The sequence below is a fragment of the Pocillopora damicornis genome, chromosome 12 (assembly GCF_964200805.1).
Source record: "Pocillopora damicornis chromosome 12, jaPocDami1.2, whole genome shotgun sequence".
NCBI lineage: Eukaryota > Metazoa > Cnidaria > Anthozoa > Scleractinia > Pocilloporidae > Pocillopora > Pocillopora damicornis.
In genome coordinates, this window is record NC_142681.1 from 9177751 (window position 1) to 9199695 (window position 21945).

The 21945-nt window shown below is 36.0% G+C and overlaps 2 protein-coding genes across 2 annotated transcripts in view; one reads left to right on the top strand and one right to left on the bottom strand.

Annotated features, from left to right (window-relative positions):
* Window positions 1-1721: 1721 nt before the first annotated feature.
* Window positions 1722-10059, bottom strand: LOC113675158 (uncharacterized). Its single transcript, XM_027191701.2, has 10 exons — window positions 10020-10059; window positions 9872-9935; window positions 8587-8639; window positions 7469-7980; window positions 6834-7000; window positions 5589-5709; window positions 5130-5231; window positions 4376-4597; window positions 3803-4026; window positions 1722-3247 (listed from the first exon to the last, which is right to left on the bottom strand). Exons 1-10 carry the CDS (start codon window positions 10040-10042, stop codon window positions 2492-2494), a joined length of 2244 nt encoding a protein of 747 aa, XP_027047502.2. The 5' UTR covers window positions 10043-10059; the 3' UTR covers window positions 1722-2491.
* Window positions 10060-10089: 30 nt separating this feature from the next.
* The window catches only part of LOC113675163 (mediator of RNA polymerase II transcription subunit 23), a 29792-nt gene continuing 17936 nt past the window's right edge, over window positions 10090-21945 (top strand). The window contains exons 1-17 of the mRNA XM_027191707.2: window positions 10090-10232; window positions 11275-11306; window positions 11431-11521; window positions 12096-12220; window positions 13337-13448; window positions 13843-13941; window positions 14134-14196; window positions 15091-15132; window positions 15922-15991; window positions 16790-16902; window positions 17283-17378; window positions 17754-17954; window positions 18799-18885; window positions 19258-19314; window positions 20258-20341; window positions 20892-20953; window positions 21650-21726. Coding sequence (XP_027047508.2) covers window positions 10185-10232; window positions 11275-11306; window positions 11431-11521; window positions 12096-12220; window positions 13337-13448; window positions 13843-13941; window positions 14134-14196; window positions 15091-15132; window positions 15922-15991; window positions 16790-16902; window positions 17283-17378; window positions 17754-17954; window positions 18799-18885; window positions 19258-19314; window positions 20258-20341; window positions 20892-20953; window positions 21650-21726 — 1459 coding nt within the window. The 5' untranslated portion in view covers window positions 10090-10184. The remainder of the gene's footprint in view (window positions 10233-11274; window positions 11307-11430; window positions 11522-12095; window positions 12221-13336; window positions 13449-13842; window positions 13942-14133; window positions 14197-15090; window positions 15133-15921; window positions 15992-16789; window positions 16903-17282; window positions 17379-17753; window positions 17955-18798; window positions 18886-19257; window positions 19315-20257; window positions 20342-20891; window positions 20954-21649; window positions 21727-21945) is intronic.

Below are 21945 nucleotides of genomic sequence, written 5' to 3' on the forward strand. Positions count from 1 at the left end.
ACACTGTTATAAAAGAGGAGATTTTCAGACAAAAAACTGATCAGGTGAGAATACACGATCTCATTGAGAAACGCGTAGTGCAGTCTTATTTAGACGAGCTGGTCAAAGCCATCTATCCAGATGGGAGAATATCGTCTGTCCGCAGACTATAATCACCTCGAGGTGGATCCATGGCAGTGGACACAAATGACATCTCATCAACGCGACGCAAAAATAAAAAAGGTCTTTGGCTGTATCCTTCCCAGCAGAAAGAGGGATGAGGCCATTACTAGAAAATTGTCCATAGGCCTTGACGAGCGCCAGCTCTCATTACAATTTACTTCATGTGAGCTAAAAGATATTTGGAGGAGGGCGGAAATCATACTGTCGCATTATAAGATTATAGAACTTGAAAATACAAACTTCTGCGTCACCGAATTTGATACCAGTTACGCAATAGAAACAAACTGTTTTACCCGACAACAAAAATGACCGAAACTGCACCGAGATAAATAATCTATTGGTGTTTTCACATTAACTGCCAGGAAAAATTAAATATCTGAAAGTGAAGACGAATAATATCACTATGTATGGTAGAAGTGCCAATTTGTAATGTTTTATTTAGCTTGAGATAGAGAAATAAACATTTCACTCTTTTTCGCGACGTTTTTGTATGAAAATGAGGTCCTAGGCCTCGAACAAGCCGTTGTTACCATGGCAAAAAGAGTGCTGCAACCTCTAAAAAGGGCATTTTTGTGCATCCCCCCCCCCCCCCCCCGAGTGCCTAACTGCATGCAAAATTTGAAGGGGGGTTGAAAATATTCATTTCCCAAGATGTTTGATTCTTACAGAGACTTGATAAAACTTCCCTTCATCTCCAGATCGCGTTCACCATACTACGTGAAATCATCTTACTTTGCTTGTTCTGGAGGTTACAAACCAGGACTGTTTCAGTTTGACTCTCAAGGCTGTCCAAGCAAGTTCAGGGCCAACATCCAAGCTAAAACTTGGTTAATGGTAGTGGAAAAGAGTCTGACTGAGCTTGAAACCCTTAGAGACGGTTTTGACATTTTTACATTTCACACTTTGGTTTCTCTTGTTTTGACTAAAAACGAGGTGACTCAAACTCTGTCTAATATCAAACCTGAATGGATTCGTCTACGTTAGTAGAGAAATCAACCCTCCCTCGTAGCAGGTTGCGGACTATTTTCTTAGTGTTTAGGAGACAAATCATCCATCCATCGTGGCAAGTTTCGGAATATTTTTTGTGTCTTGCAAATTGACATAAGCTACAATGGGTCGACTTCAACCTTAACAATGTCGTTCGATTCGGGTCGAATCGAGTGGATTTGACAACAATTTCAACCTTCCTTCTCAGCCACTTGCGGAATATTTTGTTAAGTGTCTTGCAGATCGACATTCGATATGTTGACCTCAACTGAGACGAGTAGTCCGATCCGAGTCGAATTCAAGCGGCTCAAACGACAGGAGAAGAATCAAAACAGTGACATATTGCTTTTGATATAAGCTATAGTGGTCTTCCATTACGACGATTTGAGGAACGTCTGCGCAAGAGAGGAGTGGAGGAGAAGGCGAAAATTTAAAAAATAATTTAAGTACTTCAAATCAAACAACAAAAGATGGTTTAACACTACAAGAAAAACTGATAAAATATCTTATCAAAAAGATTATTTCTCAGTACCGGTTTTTAAAGTAACAGGGCAATTCCATTGCTCACTAACTTTAAGAAAAATAAACTCAATGGTAATTTATTTCAAAACAGTGTTCACACCCATCTGGTTACAACTGAAACGAATGCAATTTGCGAATGTCAATAGTTGTCTCCCTTAAATAAATAAATTAAATACTTAATTAAATAATTAAATATCACAGGTACCTTAGTGTTACCTTAATTTTAGATCATTTATATTAAATAGGATTCAAAAAACGAAACTGTTTGTGTAACCTTAACTGGGGAGAATTTATGAAATATGATGAGCTTAATCGGATCAGTGTCAGCACAGGAAGACCACACTAGGTGTTCGTGGATAATAATTGTTGACACGAGAAACTAAATCTGAGGGTTATGAATAAAGCTCTGAAAATTGCATATCTCAAGAACCTGAGAAAAAGGGTCTCTCTTTCCTCTCTTAACGGCTTTCGGCCGAAATTAATTTTGTAAAACGACGCTTCAAACAGACGCTTTAAAGGCTTAAAAAATATCACAAATACGTCGATTAACATTTCATTTAACTTTACTGAGATATTCAGACTGAGATTTAATTTAGATATTCAATTTTCAGATCTTTATTCACAACCCACATAGATTTTGTTCGTCTCATGTCAACAATTATTAACCAAGAACACATAGTGTGATCTGCCTATGGTGTCAGTATCTGAGCACACCTACCCCTCCCTTAACCCAACTTAACCTTGCCTTGTTATCAGTTGACTGTTGTTGAGTAAGGGGAGGGGAGAGTACGCAGTTGCTAAGATACTGGTCTTGATCCATTTAATCTTGAGCAAACAACGAGTTTGTCTCACCAACAATGGAACTCAAGTTCTCTGGCCCCATCGCGCTACTTAGCAATACTGAACCTAAGTCAGTTGCATTTTCATGACTCAGCGGTCTTTCGGATAACGCATGCGTATCCTGGGTCGGGAGCGGAGGAAGTGTATCGAGTGTCAGAGGTTCCTCGACACTGAACATGGTTGGAACGAACGACGCTGAGAGTAAACTTGTTTGAGCTCGGTCCGTCAAGTGCTGTGTTGAAAAATCTCTGTCTTGCTGCTGAAAATCCTGATGGGTTTCATGTTGACTAGGATAATAATCATTATCAAGTAACTTGGAAGCAGGCCGGACGAATGACGGTGGAGAATAGCAACCGTCCAAAAGGGAGGTCTCACTCGCATCCATGGGCGACAACATGAAGTCGGTTGAAACCTCGCATGAATCAGTGGCTGTATCATTAATTGTGTGACAAGTGGTGTCCTGTGAAGTTACTCCGGTAACATCTAATTTCTCATCCTTCTTTGCGGAAGGCTTTTTGGCTCTTCTATTTTTCTTTTTCGTTTTTTTCCCTTTCGCCTGCAAATTTTGCAGCTTTTTCTGTTGTTTCTCGTGCTCTCTACAAGGAAGGTGCTTTCTGAGGCACACTCTTTGGTTGAATGTCTTTTGGCAGGTGTCACATTTAAAAGGCTTCTTGTCAGAATGAATGACTTTATGTTGCTTAAAGTGATCTGGACGCTTAAAACCTTTTCCACAGACCTAAAATGAGAATGTGCATTAATAAAAGCAGAGAATAAAACAGTTGTTATTGGTTTTGGTGTTCTTTAAGTATTGGTGAATTCACGTCATCTTCAAAATGACAACAACAAAAAAAAGGAAAAAAAATGGAGAGCTACACAACTTTCAAAACTAACAACAGCAAATACTCCTCAACGTCTCTAATTAAGTTTTTCTAAGTTGGCTAAATTTTTGTCTTGTCCTACAAAACTGCCATTTCGCACAGTCAACTAAGATACTTGAACACAAGAAAGAAACCCGAATGTAGATGAAGACAGACGGAATGAAAAATGGTTATGAATGATTGAAGAAAAAAATGAAAAGAAAAAATTACAAGTACCCACGTGATTCACTAAGTAGCTAACCGTTTTGTAACTGGTTTTGGTTCTTCGACATCAAATTGAACTGCTCCGTTAGCTCAGCAATGTTACCAGTATTTTTAAGCAGCATTTCTTGACTTCTTCCACAAAAATATTTACAAAAGAATAAAGGATAACAATCAACTTATAAAAAGCAAACAACAGCCTAAGTCATTACCTCGCAGACGAATGGCTTTTCGTTTGAGTGTGAAAGAGAATGCATCTTGAGTCCATATGACTTGGCAAACAGCTTGCCGCACGCTTGGCATTTGTAAGGGAGAATGCCAGTGTGTTTAGTAGTGTGGGTCGTTAGACTTGAAGAATTAAAGAACGTTGCGTCGCAGTATTTACACTTGTATGGTTTTTCGCCAGTGTGTCGTCGTCTGTGTTCCTTCAGGGTACCTAAAATAGATCCACAGAGAAAAAAGTGGTTACACACCATGTAACCCTCCAAAACTTTTTGAGAGTTTTGTACGCCCAAAGAGGGCCTAAAGTCTACACGTCTGTTACTGTAATTCTGACTGAGATTATTAACCCTTTAAATCCCAGAGGTGATTAATGTAAGTATTCTCTACAATATCCATTCAGTGTCACCATACTGAGAATATCAGGTAGAAGTTGTTGTCTTGTTCCAACACCAAATTCTCGTAACTAATTTTAAGGGAAATTATGTAACTGCCATAGGGGAGAATTAACCATCAGATCTTTGGAGTTTAAAGGTTTAAGATAGCGGCAACAAATGCGTACTTACGCTGGTGAGAAAAACGTTTGTCACAAACGTCACATTTAAAGTCCTTGACGCCACTATGTTTAATTTCATGCCGCTTGAGATAAGCCTTGTCTTTGAAAGTTGCTTTACACACTTCACACTTGTGAGGTCGCTCTTCAGAGTGAAGTTTCTTGTGTTTCTTTAGGAAGCTTGTTGTAACACAAATCTGCTCACACTGGTCGCACTGGTAGAGTTTCCGACAGTCTGTACAGACAGAAAGCTGCAGTGTCACAAGAAATTGGATAAAGGGATAATTTAAACGTTCAGAAAAGGATGGCCAACATGGAAATGTCATGAAACGCAGTTTTGCTGTAGGTTCTCCAATACTTCCTGAAATTCACTACAAGAATATCACATGTTCTTTTAAAAAAAAATTGCTGTAACTGGTTTCATTAGTAATTTGAGCAATTTTTAATTGAGTATCGGAAGTAATCCGGAATCGCTTTGGTTTTGCTTCATTTTGTTATGTGATTGGTTCAGGAAACTCGTGTCACTTTCTGAACCAATCAGATTCAAATTTGGTCATTCGCGTTTTCCCGCGCTTCAGGTGTTCTCATTGGCTCCTCGTGATATTATCCTTGCTATGATTGGCTCTTGGGATTGGTTTAGTTTTGGTTTTAACACTTAATCGAGACGCGTTTTATCACCGATCCCAACAACAATCGTGTTACTCTAGTTCCATCTATGTTACTGAAAAGGATCAGTCTTGACTGTAGTTCTTACGTAGCTTACATACCTGGCTTTGCATTTAAGTGCGCTCTTAACTCACACCATCGGTGAAACCTCATTCCACAAACCTGACAACCACAGCGGAATTTTGGCAAGTCTTCCTTGCTGTCTACAAATAAAAATAAAGAACAAATAAAGCTTCACGGATAAAATAAATATTTGGAAAGAAACAGAAATCGTCACCAGACTCGTGTATACTTTAGATCAAAGTCAGCTGGGCACCTACCCCTCCCCTAGGCCAAAAAAAGTCAGCTGACAACAAGAAAGGGTTAATGTTGAGTTAGGGGAAGGGGTAAGTTTCAGTTGCTCAGACACTGACATTGATACCATACTTCTGCCAATACGCCATCAAACAGGACACAAAATAGACAATCTCTGGACTATGGTGAAAGTTGTCATTCGTTGGAAAAGCATGTGTTTTGCAAGAACAGTGACAGTAAAGTTCAAAAGCAAGAGGTTCGCAAACCTTGTTTTGAAACCTCAGCACTGTGAGTTGTAAGGCTATCAATGTCACTGATGCTGGGATCTGTGTTCACCACACTGTTAACATCTATGCAAAGCTCATCTTCTGACTCTTCAGAGCATTTCTGAATAAAGTAAATAAAGTAAACACAAATTAGCCCTTCAATTCCCAAGATCTGTTTGTTAATTCCCCCCCTCGGCTGTCAAACATCTCCTCATTAAACAGTTACAAGATTATTGGTGTTGAATCAAGATAACAACTTCTTCCTGATAAGTTTGAGTATTTTCATAACGTGTTTGCAAGATAATGTATACATATTTTAGAGAGAAGTTAAGTAACACATTACCCAATCATCACTTCTAAGATTTACAGGCCGAGTTAATTTTATGTGTAAAGGGGTTTCTACATAAAAATCATAGAAAACCAGCAAGTAATACATGTAAGTGGATAATATTTATGTTTGTTTAATCTCCAATTTTCTTTTCAAAGGCTAATTTAAGTGGCACAAGTTACATTCACCCCTTTTGAAACTTTTATTACTAACAAAAACACATAACATTTTCATTTTGCCACCTTTCCAGTGGTCACAAAATGAAGTCTTGTTTTTTAAAGAACTCTTTATCACTGCGAATCCTTCAAGAAGAACCCTCCCCTCAAATGCTTCATCATCATAAAAGGAGAAACCAGTTTCTTCTCTCCTTATTAACAGTAACTTATCTAGCTAGAAATTTAGACAAAATATAAATGCTGCTCTCAAATCTCAACAGTACCCTTGCCTTAGATTTTTGAAGTGCATTTGAATTTGGTCAAATAAACACCCCTTGTATTATTGCTATAATTGTTGCATTGTTGCTATCATTAAGCCTTTTTGTGTTGTATGATTCAATTTAACCCTTTAACTCCCATGAGTGACCAAGACAGAATTTCTCCTTACAATATCAATACAATATCAAGCAGACAAGTAATGAAAATAAAGAAAAATATCAATTAAGGGATTACAAGTTGGTTCAATACCAAATTCTCCAAACTAACATCACAAGAACTGTATGGCAGACAGTAAGGAGAGTTACAAATGAGATCTTGGGAGTGAAAGGGTTAAACATCTCTTGTGTTGTAATTGATTGAATTTTTACTTTACTGATCCTAGGTAGTAATAGAAACTGCTCTCTTTAAATGAATTTTTTTCCTTGACAGGAGACTTGCCTTCAAGTCTTACATTGAGCAGTCTCTGAAAAAAAATTTTCTCACCTTTTTGTTTGGACATTTTTTTGATTTGATAACTTGCTTATTCTTCCTTTTAGGTGCTGTTTTCATGTTGGGTGTGAAGTCTTCATCACTATCATTGTCCAAAGGTTCTCCAGAATCTGAAGAGAACAACCCTTCATCTTCTTCACTGTGATCTACGACTGCACATTCTGATGGGGAAGAACCAAACCTCAGTGAGCTTTTACTACATAATATAACTATCCCTTTACCATCTAACTCCTCAGTACTAAATTAAATGAGATCTTGGGAGTGAAAGGGTGTCAAGTATCAGAGCATAACATTTTTTAAAACTTCAGACAAGGCTATGCAAGACTCTTGTAAAGTCCCAAGTTTGTTCTTTAAGCATCAGAAAAAAGGGCCAGCAAATAGAAGGAGCTGCCTTGAGGTACAAGCATTTAAAGTTTGCTAGCCTAATTAATTCCCAAAACCCAGCTGCTACTTACACTGATCAACTTACAACCACAGTTAACAAAAATTATTAATGGTAACTCTTAGTGGCCAGTTCCATAACTATGAAATGTCAATTTATCAAAACAACAATCGACCATGAAATATTTTATATCATAAATTAATTTTTTTTCCAACCACAATTAGGAGTAAATGATGACAAACCTTACCAGAATTATGACATTCTTTGATGTGCTGAGTGATCTCTTGTTTATTCTTACACAACACAGAGCAGAAAGGACACAAAGATGTTTCAGGAACTTGATCTATATCATCTACTACTGGGCAGTGGTACACAAATGACTCTATGTCAATAGCCAAGTCTTTCTCGCTGCTGCCACCATTGAGAGCTTTTGATAAATTTACTTCTGAATCTATATTCCTTTTTTTCTTATTCTTCTTTTCCTTGTTATCCAAATATCTTGTCTCAGGCATTTGACATTTCTTAATTAGCTGTTGTTTTCTCCATGTAGTTCTTTTCGCTGCTCTTGGATGAGAAGCCACTCTGCCTGTTGTTAAGCTTTCAGCTGATTTCAGTCCTAATTCCTGAACAAGGTTGCTGTCATTGTCACTAACCCTACCAGTAACATTAACATCTTCATCTGAAGATACATCTTCCGAATCTGATCTGTACAACTCTTCTTTGTAAACTCTTTTAACTCCATTTCTCTTTCTTTGTTTTCTATTCAGGTAAAGAAATAACACATCACTCTTTTTTTCAAGTACCCAAGTAGGCCAGAATCTTCCAATCCTTTAATCTGATATAAGCTTATTGTGTACTTGTAACAAGTTTTGGCTTTTCACAATATAGACCATGGTCCAGAATATTTTTTGTGCCATTCCCAGCAAAGTGGAAAAGAGCAAACCAGCTGAGGAAAATTACTAAACTTAAAATTATCTAGCAGTCTGGGTTGGTTCCAATGGGAAGTAACTGTACAGTTGACCTCAAGTACACCTACTGCGTAAGCTCCTTTAAACTCTCACATTTAACTCTTTCATTACATGTACCTCTTTCTATTGGAAGCTTTGGGTAGATGGCAATACAATAACAGGGAAACCAACAAATGGCAGTCAGTTATAAATAGTGGATTAAAATATTGTACACCAACCAAGAGGCATATTTACACACCTACATGAGCATGTGTAGCTCCTTTAAACTTCATAACTTCCTCTGGCTCAGCTTGAATAACCTATGCCAGTGTTACTCAATAAGCTCAAGATAGTCTGATATTAACTATGAGAAAAATGCAGTTGGTTGCAAAGAATAGTGCTTTTTAATGCTCTTTACCTTTTTATACTTAAAACTTTTGAATTCAAGTGGACATCATCATTTTCTTCATCCTAAAAATTGGCAAGAGATCAATGAATAAATTATTAATTGACAGAGTAGTTTATTGTTTGAGGAAGTGGAAGTTTTTTGTTGACCATTTTAAACCCAGACCAGCAAAGAAACAAACCCCCAACCATAAAGACAAGGCTGGTAAGGTCACATGTCACAAGGCCAAATCAGTTCAACACAAACAAGCCTCTTCTCAAGATTAGAGCAAACTTTTTATGGAAACAGAAATGCATAATGTTTTAATCCACCAACAAAAATTTCCCTTTTTTTATCAAGCATCTTTCTTTCTAGTTTTCACAACCAAAGTGACATGTAAGATACTTTGCCTGCAAACTGTTTTGTCTTAAGATTAAATGAAAACAGTTAAGAATGTGAAAGTCAGCAGATAGCCAAGACAGATGGAAATTGGGGAAGACAATGGAAACTGAAAGGAACACAATTTTCCACAACATTTTCATCCATGTAAAGAAACCATTTCAATTTGTATCACCCATAAAGTACACCTTGGTATGGGTAATGATTGTTGTATATACAAATGATTTATTAGGAAATGCAGTTCATCTGAAAATATATATCTTCCCAAGAAGATTCCGTAAGTTTGGTTTAAAAGCAACAAGTCAAATCACCATTTAAGATCTTTAAAATATTGAAAAATAATAATTCTTCTAAAAAAAAGACTAATAACCCAAGCTTATGCTTAAAAATACTACCCATTTAAAGAAAAATTGTTTAGACATGGACCCCAGCTCGAAGAGTAACAGTTTAGTTCTCAAGATCCCCTCAAAATGTCACTTTAGAAATTTCAGTTTCAACACTTCCTAGACTCTGTACACAAATTTCAGTTTCATTTTCCCTAAGGTTAAACGAAGTTTATGAACTTAATACAAGAGAAGATAGATAATTGGAAATTTTAAGCCAGTATCTAGCAAAAAGAGCAAACCTAAACCACAGCACAAAAGTCCTTGGTATTATTTCTGAATAATTTTGGAGGCGTTCCCACGAGCTCAAGCTAAAATCGTCTCGCAATAAGAAATTTGGTTCTAGGTAAATGTAACATTTCCACGTTGAGCACACTGCTCGGGAAGACGCTTTCTACTGAAAACAAAGACTCCCGAATTTAAGACATTTCTCTGCTTCATCCACAGTTGTTCTGCTTGCGTTGGGTGATAGAATAAGCTGGCCTTAAGTTTAGTAACAATATAAATGGCAAAAAGTATGGTACTACTGTACTTACGCGCGCAGGACTCTTTCTTTCGCACTGTTCAGAAAGCTTTTCAATTATTGAGTGAAGTTTTAATCTGCAAAATCATCAAATGCCTCGTTACTTCACATTAAGGCTCACAATGTTTGGTAAACTGATACAAGACAAGCTCACCACTTACCCACGTTTTTTTCCAGTCGCCATGTTGTTGTAGTCTGACCAGAATAATACTCAAGTACGCCTCATGAAGTGTCTCGGTCAAACCGCGTGACTCTGGTCACCATATTATTTTTAAACATGGCGGGATGAAAGAGTGAAGTGGAAACATTCAAACATATACAAGACCATGGAGAATCACAAAGCTAAACTTCTTCATATATTAGAGGATGTACTGGTAAAAATCTTTATCACGTCTAAGTGAATTTTACCCCTTTCGCGATACACAGTTAGATCTGTATTCATCCAAGATAGCTCAGACGCTACTTGATTACTTCCGCACGAGCAAAAGCGGTCAAATTTCCGCACAGTCCTATACTATTGCGAAACAAATCTGTTTTCCCAAAGGCAATCTATTGTTTTTGTCATCATTTTCTCTATCCGAGAACTGAATGGATAATGTAGTTTGGGACTGTGCGGAAATTTTACTTTTACATTTTAGAAAGTGAAAATATTTTTTTAAATGGAAATTCCTGATCTAAATTTCAAATTGTGGCTAAAACAGTGAAGGAATCAAACCGAAACGTAGTGCAGTTTGCTGGCCGAACTTTAATAACGTTAAAGTGTTCAAAGGATATGAAATCTAGAGCATACACTTTCACTTTAGGGTACTTCCTAAACAAAAACAGCTGTGAACTACAGTTGTGTGTGTTTATGTAGATCCAATTTGCACAGCTGAATGTCAATAACTCTTTAACTCTCAAGATCTGATTGACAATTCTCACTTCTAGTTGGTACACATTTTTTGGTGAATCAGTTATGAGATTTGGTGTTATATCAGGATGACTTCAACCTGATAAGTTTGGCTGAGTGGTTTGGGCACAGGACTTGTAATCTGGTGGTCCCAGGTTCAAGTCCTCCTCCCTGCCATCCACTGAATTTGTTCTTGGTTGCCTTGAGTTCAACTTCTTGGCTGCGCTGTGTAAATAGTAAACTAGTCTGCCTCCTGCCTGTTGGAATTTTCAAGCACTTTATGTTTATTTGGAATTTTTTGACATTCGTGTGTGATAAGTATTAAACTTATTATTATTTGTTAGTTCTCCATTACCTTAAGTTCTTGAATTCTGCAATCAGATACTCTGAAAGCAAGACTCAAAAAATATTCTTCAGCATTTAATGGTTGTTTTATAATTATAAAGATCATAATAATAATGTGATTCTAAAATTTTTAGTGCTAGTCATTGTAGTTATTTTTGTTTAATTGTCATTTACATCTTTAGGGAATTGAGGCAATGGAAACTGCATTTTGTGGGTATGAATTATTTTATTGTAATATAGCCACGAATGTAAATATTTATAATACGTTATTCTCAGCTCTACTGACTTCTTGCATGTAGAGAATTGCTTTGAATTCGTTTCATTTTTTTTTCCCAAAGAATGCTTGTCCACAATGAAGAGGATGAAGATCTAGATATCAGAGAGACTTTCCAAGGTGTTTTTAAACCTTTCTGGGCTGGTGTTCCTGTGGTAAATGATTTACTCTTACATATCAAACTACTGAGTGACAATTTCTACATTATAGTGAAAAATGTCGAGTCTGTTCTCAAGCCTACTGCTTCTCCCTCCCTCAGCTGGAGCTTATCCCAATTTCCTTGTTTTATGAAGTGACTAGTAGTATTACTACTCCCCCTTGGGGATGGGGTGCTAGTTTATTACAAGGTTACCCCCCCCCTCCCTTCCCTAGCATTTAATCAGGCTTTGCAAAAAATTTGCCAGCACACATTTAGACTCCTGGGAGAGAGAGGCACTGTGAGAGGAAAGTGTTTTGCCTAAGAACATAGCACAATGACCTGGCCAGTTCTCATACTTGGACTTCTCGACGTGGAGTCCATTACACTGACCATTAGACCCTATGTCTCACTACTGTTGTAAAGTATTAACATTTCAAATGTTAAATATTAAATGTGTGCAAAAGTAGAGCCCACATTTCTTGGCATGACCTTATGACTCAGCCTCGTAATTTTGATTAAGTTATTTCAGGTTACTTGACATTTACACTTTTTTTGCTTCTTTTTCCAACTCTGTTTTTTTTTTATTCTAGGATGCAAGGGAACAACTTCTCCTTGACTTTGTTTCATTCATCTACAATGAAAACAACCCAAGAAGAATTGACCTTGCTTTTGGTTTACTGGGAAGTTTAGTGGAAGGTTCACTAGTTCCTGCCAGGTATCCAAACCAAAATCATTCTTTTCACATTCTAATGAGTAAGAAGCAGTTTCTCAACTGCTTAATTTTTGTGTTGTGCAACATAGCCAGTTAGAAATGGTTTGGTTGTTGTAGATGTGTTGATCTTTATACAGTGCTCTGCCCCAACTCTTTAACCTTTTAACTCCCATGGATGACCAAGACAGAATTTCTCCTTACAATATCAATTAATACAATGTCATAGCAGACAAGTGATAAGAATAAAGAAAGGTATCATTAGTTGATCCAATACCAAATTCCCCAAACTAACATCATAAGAACTGTGTCGCAGACAGTAAGGAGAATTACTAACAAGATCTTGGGAGTGAAAGGGTTAGCTATACAGATCTGATTTATAACTAACCCCTCTAGACTCTTCACATTTCCTTGAAAGCTTGTTTTATTGACAGCACCAAATTAATGCATTTGATTGAATCTCCCATTAAATGTTTTACCTGCTATTGCATTTCCTCTCCCAGACATAATTCAGGGGTTTATGTGATTATTTACTGCAAGTCTATGTTCCCTAATAGTAGGTTCAAGCAATCTTTGTAAACACAAGCTGATAATAACAGATTTCTAAGTAAATGTGATCTCTTTATCAAAGTAATTAGGCTCAGTGCACAACAATCCACATGGAAATGGATTTGGTTTGCTGGTGAAGTTAGTTTATTTGGGTTTATTTAGTATTGTCAACTGAGTTGATAGCATAAATTGGCCACCGTGAAGAGTTTAAAAGCTGACGCTTCGAGCATTAGCCCTTTGTTATTTGCTCTGATGAAGCACAAACACTTGAAATGTCAGCTTTTGAATTCTTTATGTTAGCCAATTTATGTTATCAACTCAGTTGGCAAAACTAAATTACCCTGTTATACTCTCCCACAGATGCAGCACCACAGTTTCTTTAAAAACCTACCCCCTTTATAAGTTGGTTTATTTTCCTAGGAAAAAATGAACTACAAGACCTGATCTCTGGGAGTGAGGGTAAAGGTAATTTGGAGATGGGCTCTTGCAATTTGGTGAGCTGGGTGTTGGTATTTGCACTGGGGGCATTGAATTTTTTTTCTTTTATTTATACTTATCACTATTGATCTGTAGATCAATGTGTGAAGCTATCCTCAAGACACCTCACCTCAGTTTTCAGAAAGAACTCATGTGGTGTAAAACATTCCAGCTTCTTTTGAAAATTGTAGGAGGGGTCGATTATAAGGTGAGTATAACTTGCTCACTAAGCTGGATTTGATTTTTCAAGAATCACTCAATCATTCATATAAGTTAATTTTAGATCAATTTTAAATCATTGTTAAATAAAAACATGTTAATGGGACTATTTCTGTCATTTGTTGCATGTTCTTAGATGTTCATACCTTTATATTCTTTATGAATTTTTTTCATCAGTATCAACTATTGCGCATGTTTATAAGATTGCTTTGACTTCCTTTTATTCTGTGGACCATGAGTTTATCAAATATTTTATCAAATCTGCCATTTTCATCACTGCATACATTTCTGGACATAAGTGGGTAATTACTATCCAGAGTTACCCTCACTGAGTTAAGTCTAAGACTAATACTAAGAGGTTTACTTTGGTTTTCATGTTAAAGAGCTGTCGTGACATTCTAAGTTTGGTGTTTCACCTATTCCGTACCATTCCAAACACTGCTGATCCTGCATTTACAGACCGAATACAAGCTTGTGTTAAGGTATGTTCCTGTACAATATAAAGGCTCTATGACCTCAAAGTAAACATCAAAGTAAGGTAAGGCGAAGGTAATTAATGAAACTACTTGTATAACTTGTTCACCCAATAAATGATAAATATTTTATTAAGTAGCTTTAAAAGCACTTTCTAGAGGTGAGTGATGCACTCAACTTTTCTTGTTTAAAATTTGCAGGTTGTCCGTTATATTTTAGATAGGAATACTTGTCTTCTGCCTGCCTATTTTGTCATTAATGAGGTAAGATACATCTTTCCACGTAAGTAACAAGTTTAACTGCTGAAGTTAGTCTATGGAAATTGGTCAGTTTGGCTATTTTTCAGACATCCAAGAATCCTTGTAGGGATATTTTTGGATGTCACTTTCAGAAAACTTGGTTGTAGTTTTCAGAAAACTTCAGATCAGAATGACTTCAAAGTAGTGGGATTTGTATATTTTTTGTGCAAAATAGCTTTTCAGCGATCACAAGGAAAGAAGCTACAAAACAAACTAGGCTTACATGATTTTGCTGTATGCATCATTTTAAGCCACAACATGTAATTATTGGAGTTAAACTTCCCCATTTTCTTGTTTTAACCTCCTAACAAAGTATATCCCAACTGTCAAAATAATTTCTTGACAATGACCAGTCAATCCCCTCTCAAGCAGACCACCTCGGCCAGCTTGTCACCTTTGACCTCACTCTAAATCAAAGGCTTGGCAACTAAGTACACAGCTGTAAAATGCATTATTGCATAATGCATTTTACAGCCTTGCATATGGCTAGGATTAGTAGTTAGAGAAGCGCTGAGTCTGCATGATGTTAGCTGCAAAAACTGAGATCTTACTGAAAGGATAACCCTGCCCTCTTTAATTTAAAAACAAAATAAATTTTTTCTTTCTAGGAAATAAGGCTGATGGCTTATGTAGTTCTAATAAGGCTCTAGGACAGGTTGATACTGACAACAATGTGCAGTTAGAAGGGTGCCATGTGACCATTGATCTAACTTTAGTTAAAAGGATTTTGATGATCTTCACACCAATTGTGCTACATGGTACACATTTGGTATCTAAGCCAAGCTTTGTGTAATGTTGGCATTGAGTGATTACAATATTATTGTAATAATTAAATGATTTTTTTATTTACATTTTTAGATCTACAAAAACTTTCCGGAGGGTAAAGTGAAGCCTCACTGGGTATGTTTCCAACACTGATTTAAGAGAATTGAATGTGACTGGTTCTGGTATTGGTCTTGCACAATTCCCCTTTCTACATCCAAAATTAAGGAATGCATGAATAAAAAATTAATGAACAAAATGAAATTGTTGAGTTGATGATTGTAGAGAAACTCAGTTTCATGGATGCTAAGAAAACAGCAAAGCAAATTGAGATTCAAAGCAATTTTGACAGTAGTTATATCAAATATTACATCCATTTTGGAATCACTGGCAATCCTTGCGGTCTGATTGGCTCTCATTAGAGTGATTTATTGACGAATTGCACCATTTTATGCCTAAATGGCATCTTTTTCCAAGCTAATGAGACAACTTCACAGAAACACAACTTCTAATCAAATTTCAAGGCTTGTTTAAAGGAACCAATCAAATTGCAGGAAAATGAAAGACAACTTTTGCAACTTTTTACAAACCAGCTCAATACTGGATCAATAAAATATTTTTACAGACTGAAAAAAGTTGTATTTGAGCAACTGAATTAATATGCAATTTCAAAATAGATGTTATAATTGAAAGTGGTAATTACTAAGTTTAACTTAAACAGTTAAAATGAGTGGAGTACAATTTTGGTCTAAAACCATACTAAGTCTTGTGATTTCATATCAAACTCATGTTGTGCCTTTGTTCAATTTTAAAATCATGCATATGCTTTCAGACCAAATTGCACTCCACTCACTTCAGGTACCATGATAATAATTATAAACAATCAAGAAGGGAAATTTTTGATAGAGTTAAGCTTTTTTTTGGCAGGCTATTGCAAAGCTCCTTTCAGATTTTGCTGAGACATTCAGACCACTTGCACGGACAGTGTCTGTCATAGGTAAGTGCTAGTGAAAGTCCTTCAAGCTAATTCTGTAGACATGTACATGTAGTAACTCAAGATCAAAAATTAATTGGACTAAGATAAATTTGTTCTCTATACTGTGACTTCACTCTCAATCTCTTTAACTCCCAAGATCTCATTTGTAAACTACAGATCTCCTTACTACGTACCTGGTATACAATTCTTTTGATGCAAGTTTAAAGAATTTAATATTGGATCAACTAACAATATCCCCTGATTGATATTTTCTCTATTCTCATTACTTGTCTGCTTGAGATTGTATTCATTTGACATTGTTACGAGAAGTTCTCTCTTGGTCGCTTGTGACACTTTAAAGGTTAACTGGTACAAAACTGATGCTACAAGAATGAAGGGAAAGGAAAGAAAGTAGAACTAAAGCAGATAATTATTATGTCTGCAGCTCTGTGCAGTATGTCCAATATGGCTGTAAGGAGAATAACATCTACAAATCAGCATGAAGAAACTGATCATGACTATTTCTTGTCAGTCTACAAAAAAATTGAGTCTTGGTCCTATCTAGTCTCATCTTATATTCTCTGTGGGTGGCTGCACTTTGCTACTGCAAATTTTTTTGTGATAGGTGGATTATAGTGTTGTCCAGAAACAAGCTGAAAAGCCTTTTCAAAAAACAGAGGCCCTGTTAATTGTAGCTCAGTCAGTTATTTGGTAAACAACATATCACATGTCAATGTGAAGTGATCATGATCATCATTTTTTTTAGTATTAATTTAATAATTATTGTATGATCTTGGTTTATTTATTTACTTAACACAGGCCGCCCATCTCTTCTTCCTGTGATTGGTCATCCTGGTTCTTCTCTTAGTGTTTGGAAACTAGATCCTAACACTCTCAGTTTTCCATTAAAGGGACTTCTGCCATATGAAAAGGTACGTAAAGAATGTCAGAAGTGCTGATTAAGATCACTGTACATGTATATCACATGTATGATAATCTAAACAAGTGGAGCTGATCTACTGGGGTGCCATATGAATTCCTAGTCAGGTTGATGTTCCTTAATTCAAAATTCAAACAAAAAGGTTCTCAGCAAATTTGATAATTGCAGGGCGTCTGCTTATTGAAGGCAAGAATAATGAGTTTTATTTCTAAATGTTTCAATTTACATGAGAAACAAAGATTTCTTTGTTGCCCTGTTTGATAAACTTAAACAGAAGTAAAACTCTGTTTGGATTTCTCTATTGTAATAATTATTGTGTGACCAATAAATTTGTTAAGATTTTCTTTCTACTTCAAATACTTCAATTTTCAGGATTTGTTGGAACCTCAGACAAAACTGTTGCAGTATGTCATAGCACAGCCATATTCTCGTGATGTCATCTGTACCATGCTAGGACTCAATAAACAGGTCAGTTATTTTAAAGATTGTTTCTAATTAACTGGAATGAAGCTTTAAATCTAACAAGTCATGTATTACTAACAGAATAAAGAGATTAAGGCAGTGGAGAGAAGTTTTTTTACCCTTTAACTCCCAAAATCCGCTAAGTTATTCTCCCAACTGACTGCTCTACCCTTCTTTACAAATTACTAGTGAGAATTTTAGTGATATATCAAGATAACATCAGCTTGCTGATGACCATGTCTGTTCTCATAACCTGTTTTGAGCATAACATATTGGATTCACAATGACAAGTTGCATATTAATCATTTGGAGAAGTTAAAGAATTAATTAAAGCAGTTTGTTTTGAGTTCAATTATTGAGAGGTGATTTGGTCCTTTTCAGCAAAAACAAAGATGTCCAGCATTAGAAGAACTGTTGGTTGACCTGATAGTTGTAGCAATGGAAAGATCAGAGGATGATGAGGCCAGCATGAGTGAAACAGGATGTCAATTGCTCTGGCATCATGTGTCAAGCCATCTTATTTTCTTTGTGCTCTTCCAGTTTGCCAGCTTCCCACACATGGTATTATCGCTCTACACCAAGGTACACTATGCAATGAGCTCAAGGTTCTCATAGGAGGCCTGAAGTATGGACCAGGGAGCAAAAATTTAGTGAATGATACACAAATGACACGGAGATCTTTTTCCTAAATCATGAAAAAAAAAGAAGCAAATAATGTCTTATTTTTATCTTGTTTTCACATGGGTGAACTTCCCCAAGGAAACAAGGGAATGATTGAATGAAGTCAGTGTAAAAAGGATGTCTGTTCCCCATTTTTAAATTTCAATTCTAGGAAAATTTTAGCTTTTTTGAGTATGGTTCTCTAACTGGTTACCAAAAGTTACCAACTGAATTACCATGACAGACACAAGCAAGGTGCACAAAGAATGATTTGAGTCATCTTTGGGAAGTGTTGATGCAAACCATTCTTTTTCCTTACTTTTTCTCCTGGTCAAGGACTGATCAGCACTGATCATATGTAACTAGTCAGAGTTTTAAATAAACTTTGGACACACTCTTGGTCCAAGTAAATGTAGCGAGAAGTGAAATAAAGAGTTTGACTAGTGAAAGATTGTTAATCCTTTAACCCCTTTGAGAGACTCACATCTATCTTCTCATCTAGGTATTACTGCTGAATCAGACAGTAGGCTCATGAGAATTGAGAAAAGGATCACAAACATGAAAAACTCTTGATTTTTACCTTCATTCTCCCTGTCAGTGCCATAGGAAATGTATAAAGAACAGTATGGAGAATATGTATGCTGATGTTAGGGTGTCAAGGGTTAAAGGAACAGTGAGAATATTCTGCCAGGATCAATACTGCTGAGATAATTTTTCCTGAAATTGTAATCGTCTTAATCTTAAGCTATCAATTTTGCATTAACAGCTAAGTGGTAGAAACCTGAAGAGAGGAAGGGACCACTTAATGTGGGTTCTGTTACAGTTTATCTCTGGAAGTATTCAGAAAAATCCTGTAAGTTTACTGCTGATGTATTGTAAATGCATGTAATTACAACCTTCATGATATTGTCTAGTTGCTGACAATACTGACATATTTACCTACAGCTATATATTCTGCAGTGTCGTATCTTAAAGAATGCGTTCATTATGGTAATAGATCGGCCTGACTGTATGTTGACCATGAGTATTAATGTTGTGAAATGAATTTAAGGGAGGAGAATATTGATTAAAGGGTGTTGTAAGTTGTAACTGGAATATTTATAGACTTTACATAGTTATGCCTTTTGATTAGATACGTTCAATTCAAACAGTTATGAATTGAAAATTTTGATTCTATTGTACATTCAAATCAATATCTATTATTTTTTTGGTCTGTCACTTGCAGCTCAGTGATTTCCGGCCTGTGATGAAATTGTATGATTTACTTTACCCAGAAAAGCAGGTTGGTAAAATACAAGACGTGCACTTATGTAACATTACCAAGATCATTCTCTTTAACTTCAGGTCCCTTGAAAATGACAGCTGTCAAGGTTCAGCTAATTTCAAAATCATAAGTTGGCAACCTGAAATCATGGTCACCTGATGTAAAATTTCAGGCAGCAGCCCCAAAAATCACCTTTTACTTCAGCTCATAAGCACTAGTAAATGAAAATATTACTGTTCCCCACATGACTTCTGAACACGGGTTGCCAAATCTGCGACTTTGGTGCAAAATTAGTCACCAAATTTTCTCTCTACTAACCATGGCAACCAAAACAGGAAACTTAAGCTAATTTTAAGTGCTTGTCATATTTTATGATGTTACATTAAATACTTGTCCTAAGTGGAATTATAGTCCTTGGTAGATACTGATACCACTACACCTTTCATTTCTTTCTCTGAAAATAATGTTATTCATGTCCAGTTAATTCCCAAGTGCAACGAAATCTTTGCATGAAAGGCTTCAGAGCAATGCATCTTATAGACAACAAAAAATTTAGTTTTATGTGCCTGTAAAGCTAAGCTAGTTCATCATTAACTAAAATGTCAGTATAAGATTCATTTGTTTGCAAAGATTAAAAGATGTCGGTTTGAAGCTTAGGGTTACCTGTTTGGATTTCAGTTTTTGAAGTTTGTGTTCCCCAGTGCAAAGAAAATACATATGTAATATCAAGGGTGAAGTTGAAAAAAAAGGAATGCAGGAATGCACAACCATAAATTAAGGTAGTAAGCAAATACATCAGCCAAAAATTGGATGAGTTATGCTCAATTTGAGTAAAGTTTGTATTTAAGTCTGTGTGGAGAAAACTTACTTCAGAATAGTTCTGGTAAGTTAGAGGTTTAATCTTTAATTAAAAATCTTCTTTTTGCATACCTAAATTATTAATGTGATACTCTTTTTTCAGCCACTGTCAATACCAGATATAACTTCTGCTGATTCAGTACACTCCTTAGCTATGGCCTGTATATGGATTCACTTATCAAAGAAGGTTTTTATTAGCATTAATTTAAATGATACAATGTTCAAGAAAAAAATTATACATACAATGCTAAGACATCAGAAGTTCCAAGAGGGTGGAAAAATCACCTTCAGTTTAACTATGTGCTTTTCTGGAAACAGCAAACTGTCATGTGATGTTAACCCTTTTACACCAATGAGTGACCAAGATAGAATTTCTCCTTACAGTATCAATACAATATTAAGCAGATAAGAGATGAGAACTAAGAAAATATCAGTCAGGGGATTGTTAATTAGTTGATCCAATACCAAATTCTCTGAACTAGCATCATGAGCATTGTATAACAGACAGTAAGGTGAATTGCCAGCAAGATCCTGAAGGTGGAAGAATTAAATTGAGTTTGAGTTTGTATCAGTCTTCTTGATAACCATGAAATTGGAAAAGTCTGGTCTTTCAGCTTATTTCTTGTCACTCATTCCAAGTTGTCAAAGGAATGTCCATAGGACCATTTCCCTGGAGTATCGAGTTAAAGTCACTTGTTTTTTATTGGTAAAGATGTGATGATTTCCTTTGTTTTTAGGCCCAATCTGAGGATGTAACTTGGAGACCACCTGTTCCTCACATCCTTAAGGACCAAATTGAGTAAGTTGTCCTGAATCTTTATTTTATAATAGTGGACAAAATTATTGAAACCTGTGTTAGCTTAGTTAATGTATCACAAAAATTACTATAGAGTTCCAAAGTATCTTGATTTAGGAGGGGAGGTGGCCAAGTGGGTAACTTGCTGGATGGGTCACTGTACTGATTTCCTCTATCAGTTCCTCTTAACTATTTAACTGCCAAGATCTGAATGTTAATTCTTCCCTCTGGTTGTTTCACATTTCCTTATAAAGTAGTGACAAGAATTTGGTGTTAGATTATAACATATATAAGATAACAAGTTCTACCTGATAAGTTTGAGTGTTCTCAGTACCTGTTTGCTGGATAATGTATGGATGTTATGGGGAGATGTTACTTGAGAATTACTTCTGAGAGTTTAAAGGTTAAGGAAACCTGGTGAATGATGGAGATTAATGAGAGAAGATAAGCATTTTACTGGGAGAGTTTAGCTGCTGTATCACTCCTAGTTACTGCATGCTATAGAAACTGGTAGTAGCTGTGGTGGATGAGTGACTGGTCTACTAATTTCATATCCAGACACCATTGTCACCACATGTTTTCTTAAACAATTGAAAGTAACAGTTGAAAGTTGTACAATTTAAAAAAAAATACAATTTATACAGGTATTCCCATAAGAGCAACAGATAGAACAACTGTTATTTTGCTTTCTTCTTTTAGATTCATACAGAACAGATCAGGGGGAGCCAGTTCATTTTCCTTGAATAATTACAAGATTCCTCTTCTGTGCAATGCTTGTAAGTGTATGAGCGGCTATTAAGTGACAAAAATGTACATAGTTAGCCAAATAGTCACTTAGAAAATATTTTAGTCAAAGCAAAAATGAGGGAAAGTTTTAAAGGTAATTGACAGATACACATGTCTAAGCTCATGCCAAAATAATATTTTTAAACTTTTGCTGTCAATAGTTTTTGGCCATGTTCACAACATGACCAAAAACAAGACCTGTGACCTGT

Coding starts and splice junctions, on each gene's coding strand:
- LOC113675158 (XM_027191701.2), bottom strand. CDS start 10,042: ATGGCGACTGGAAAAAAACGTGG. Junction 7,981..8,586: donor AAAGTTTTAAGTATAAAAAG/GTAAAGAGCATT, acceptor TTACCTGAATAG/AAAACAAAGAAAGAGAAATG. Junction 4,598..5,129: donor GCACTTAAATGCAAAGCCAG/GTATGTAAGCTA, acceptor CTGTCTGTACAG/ACTGTCGGAAACTCTACCAG.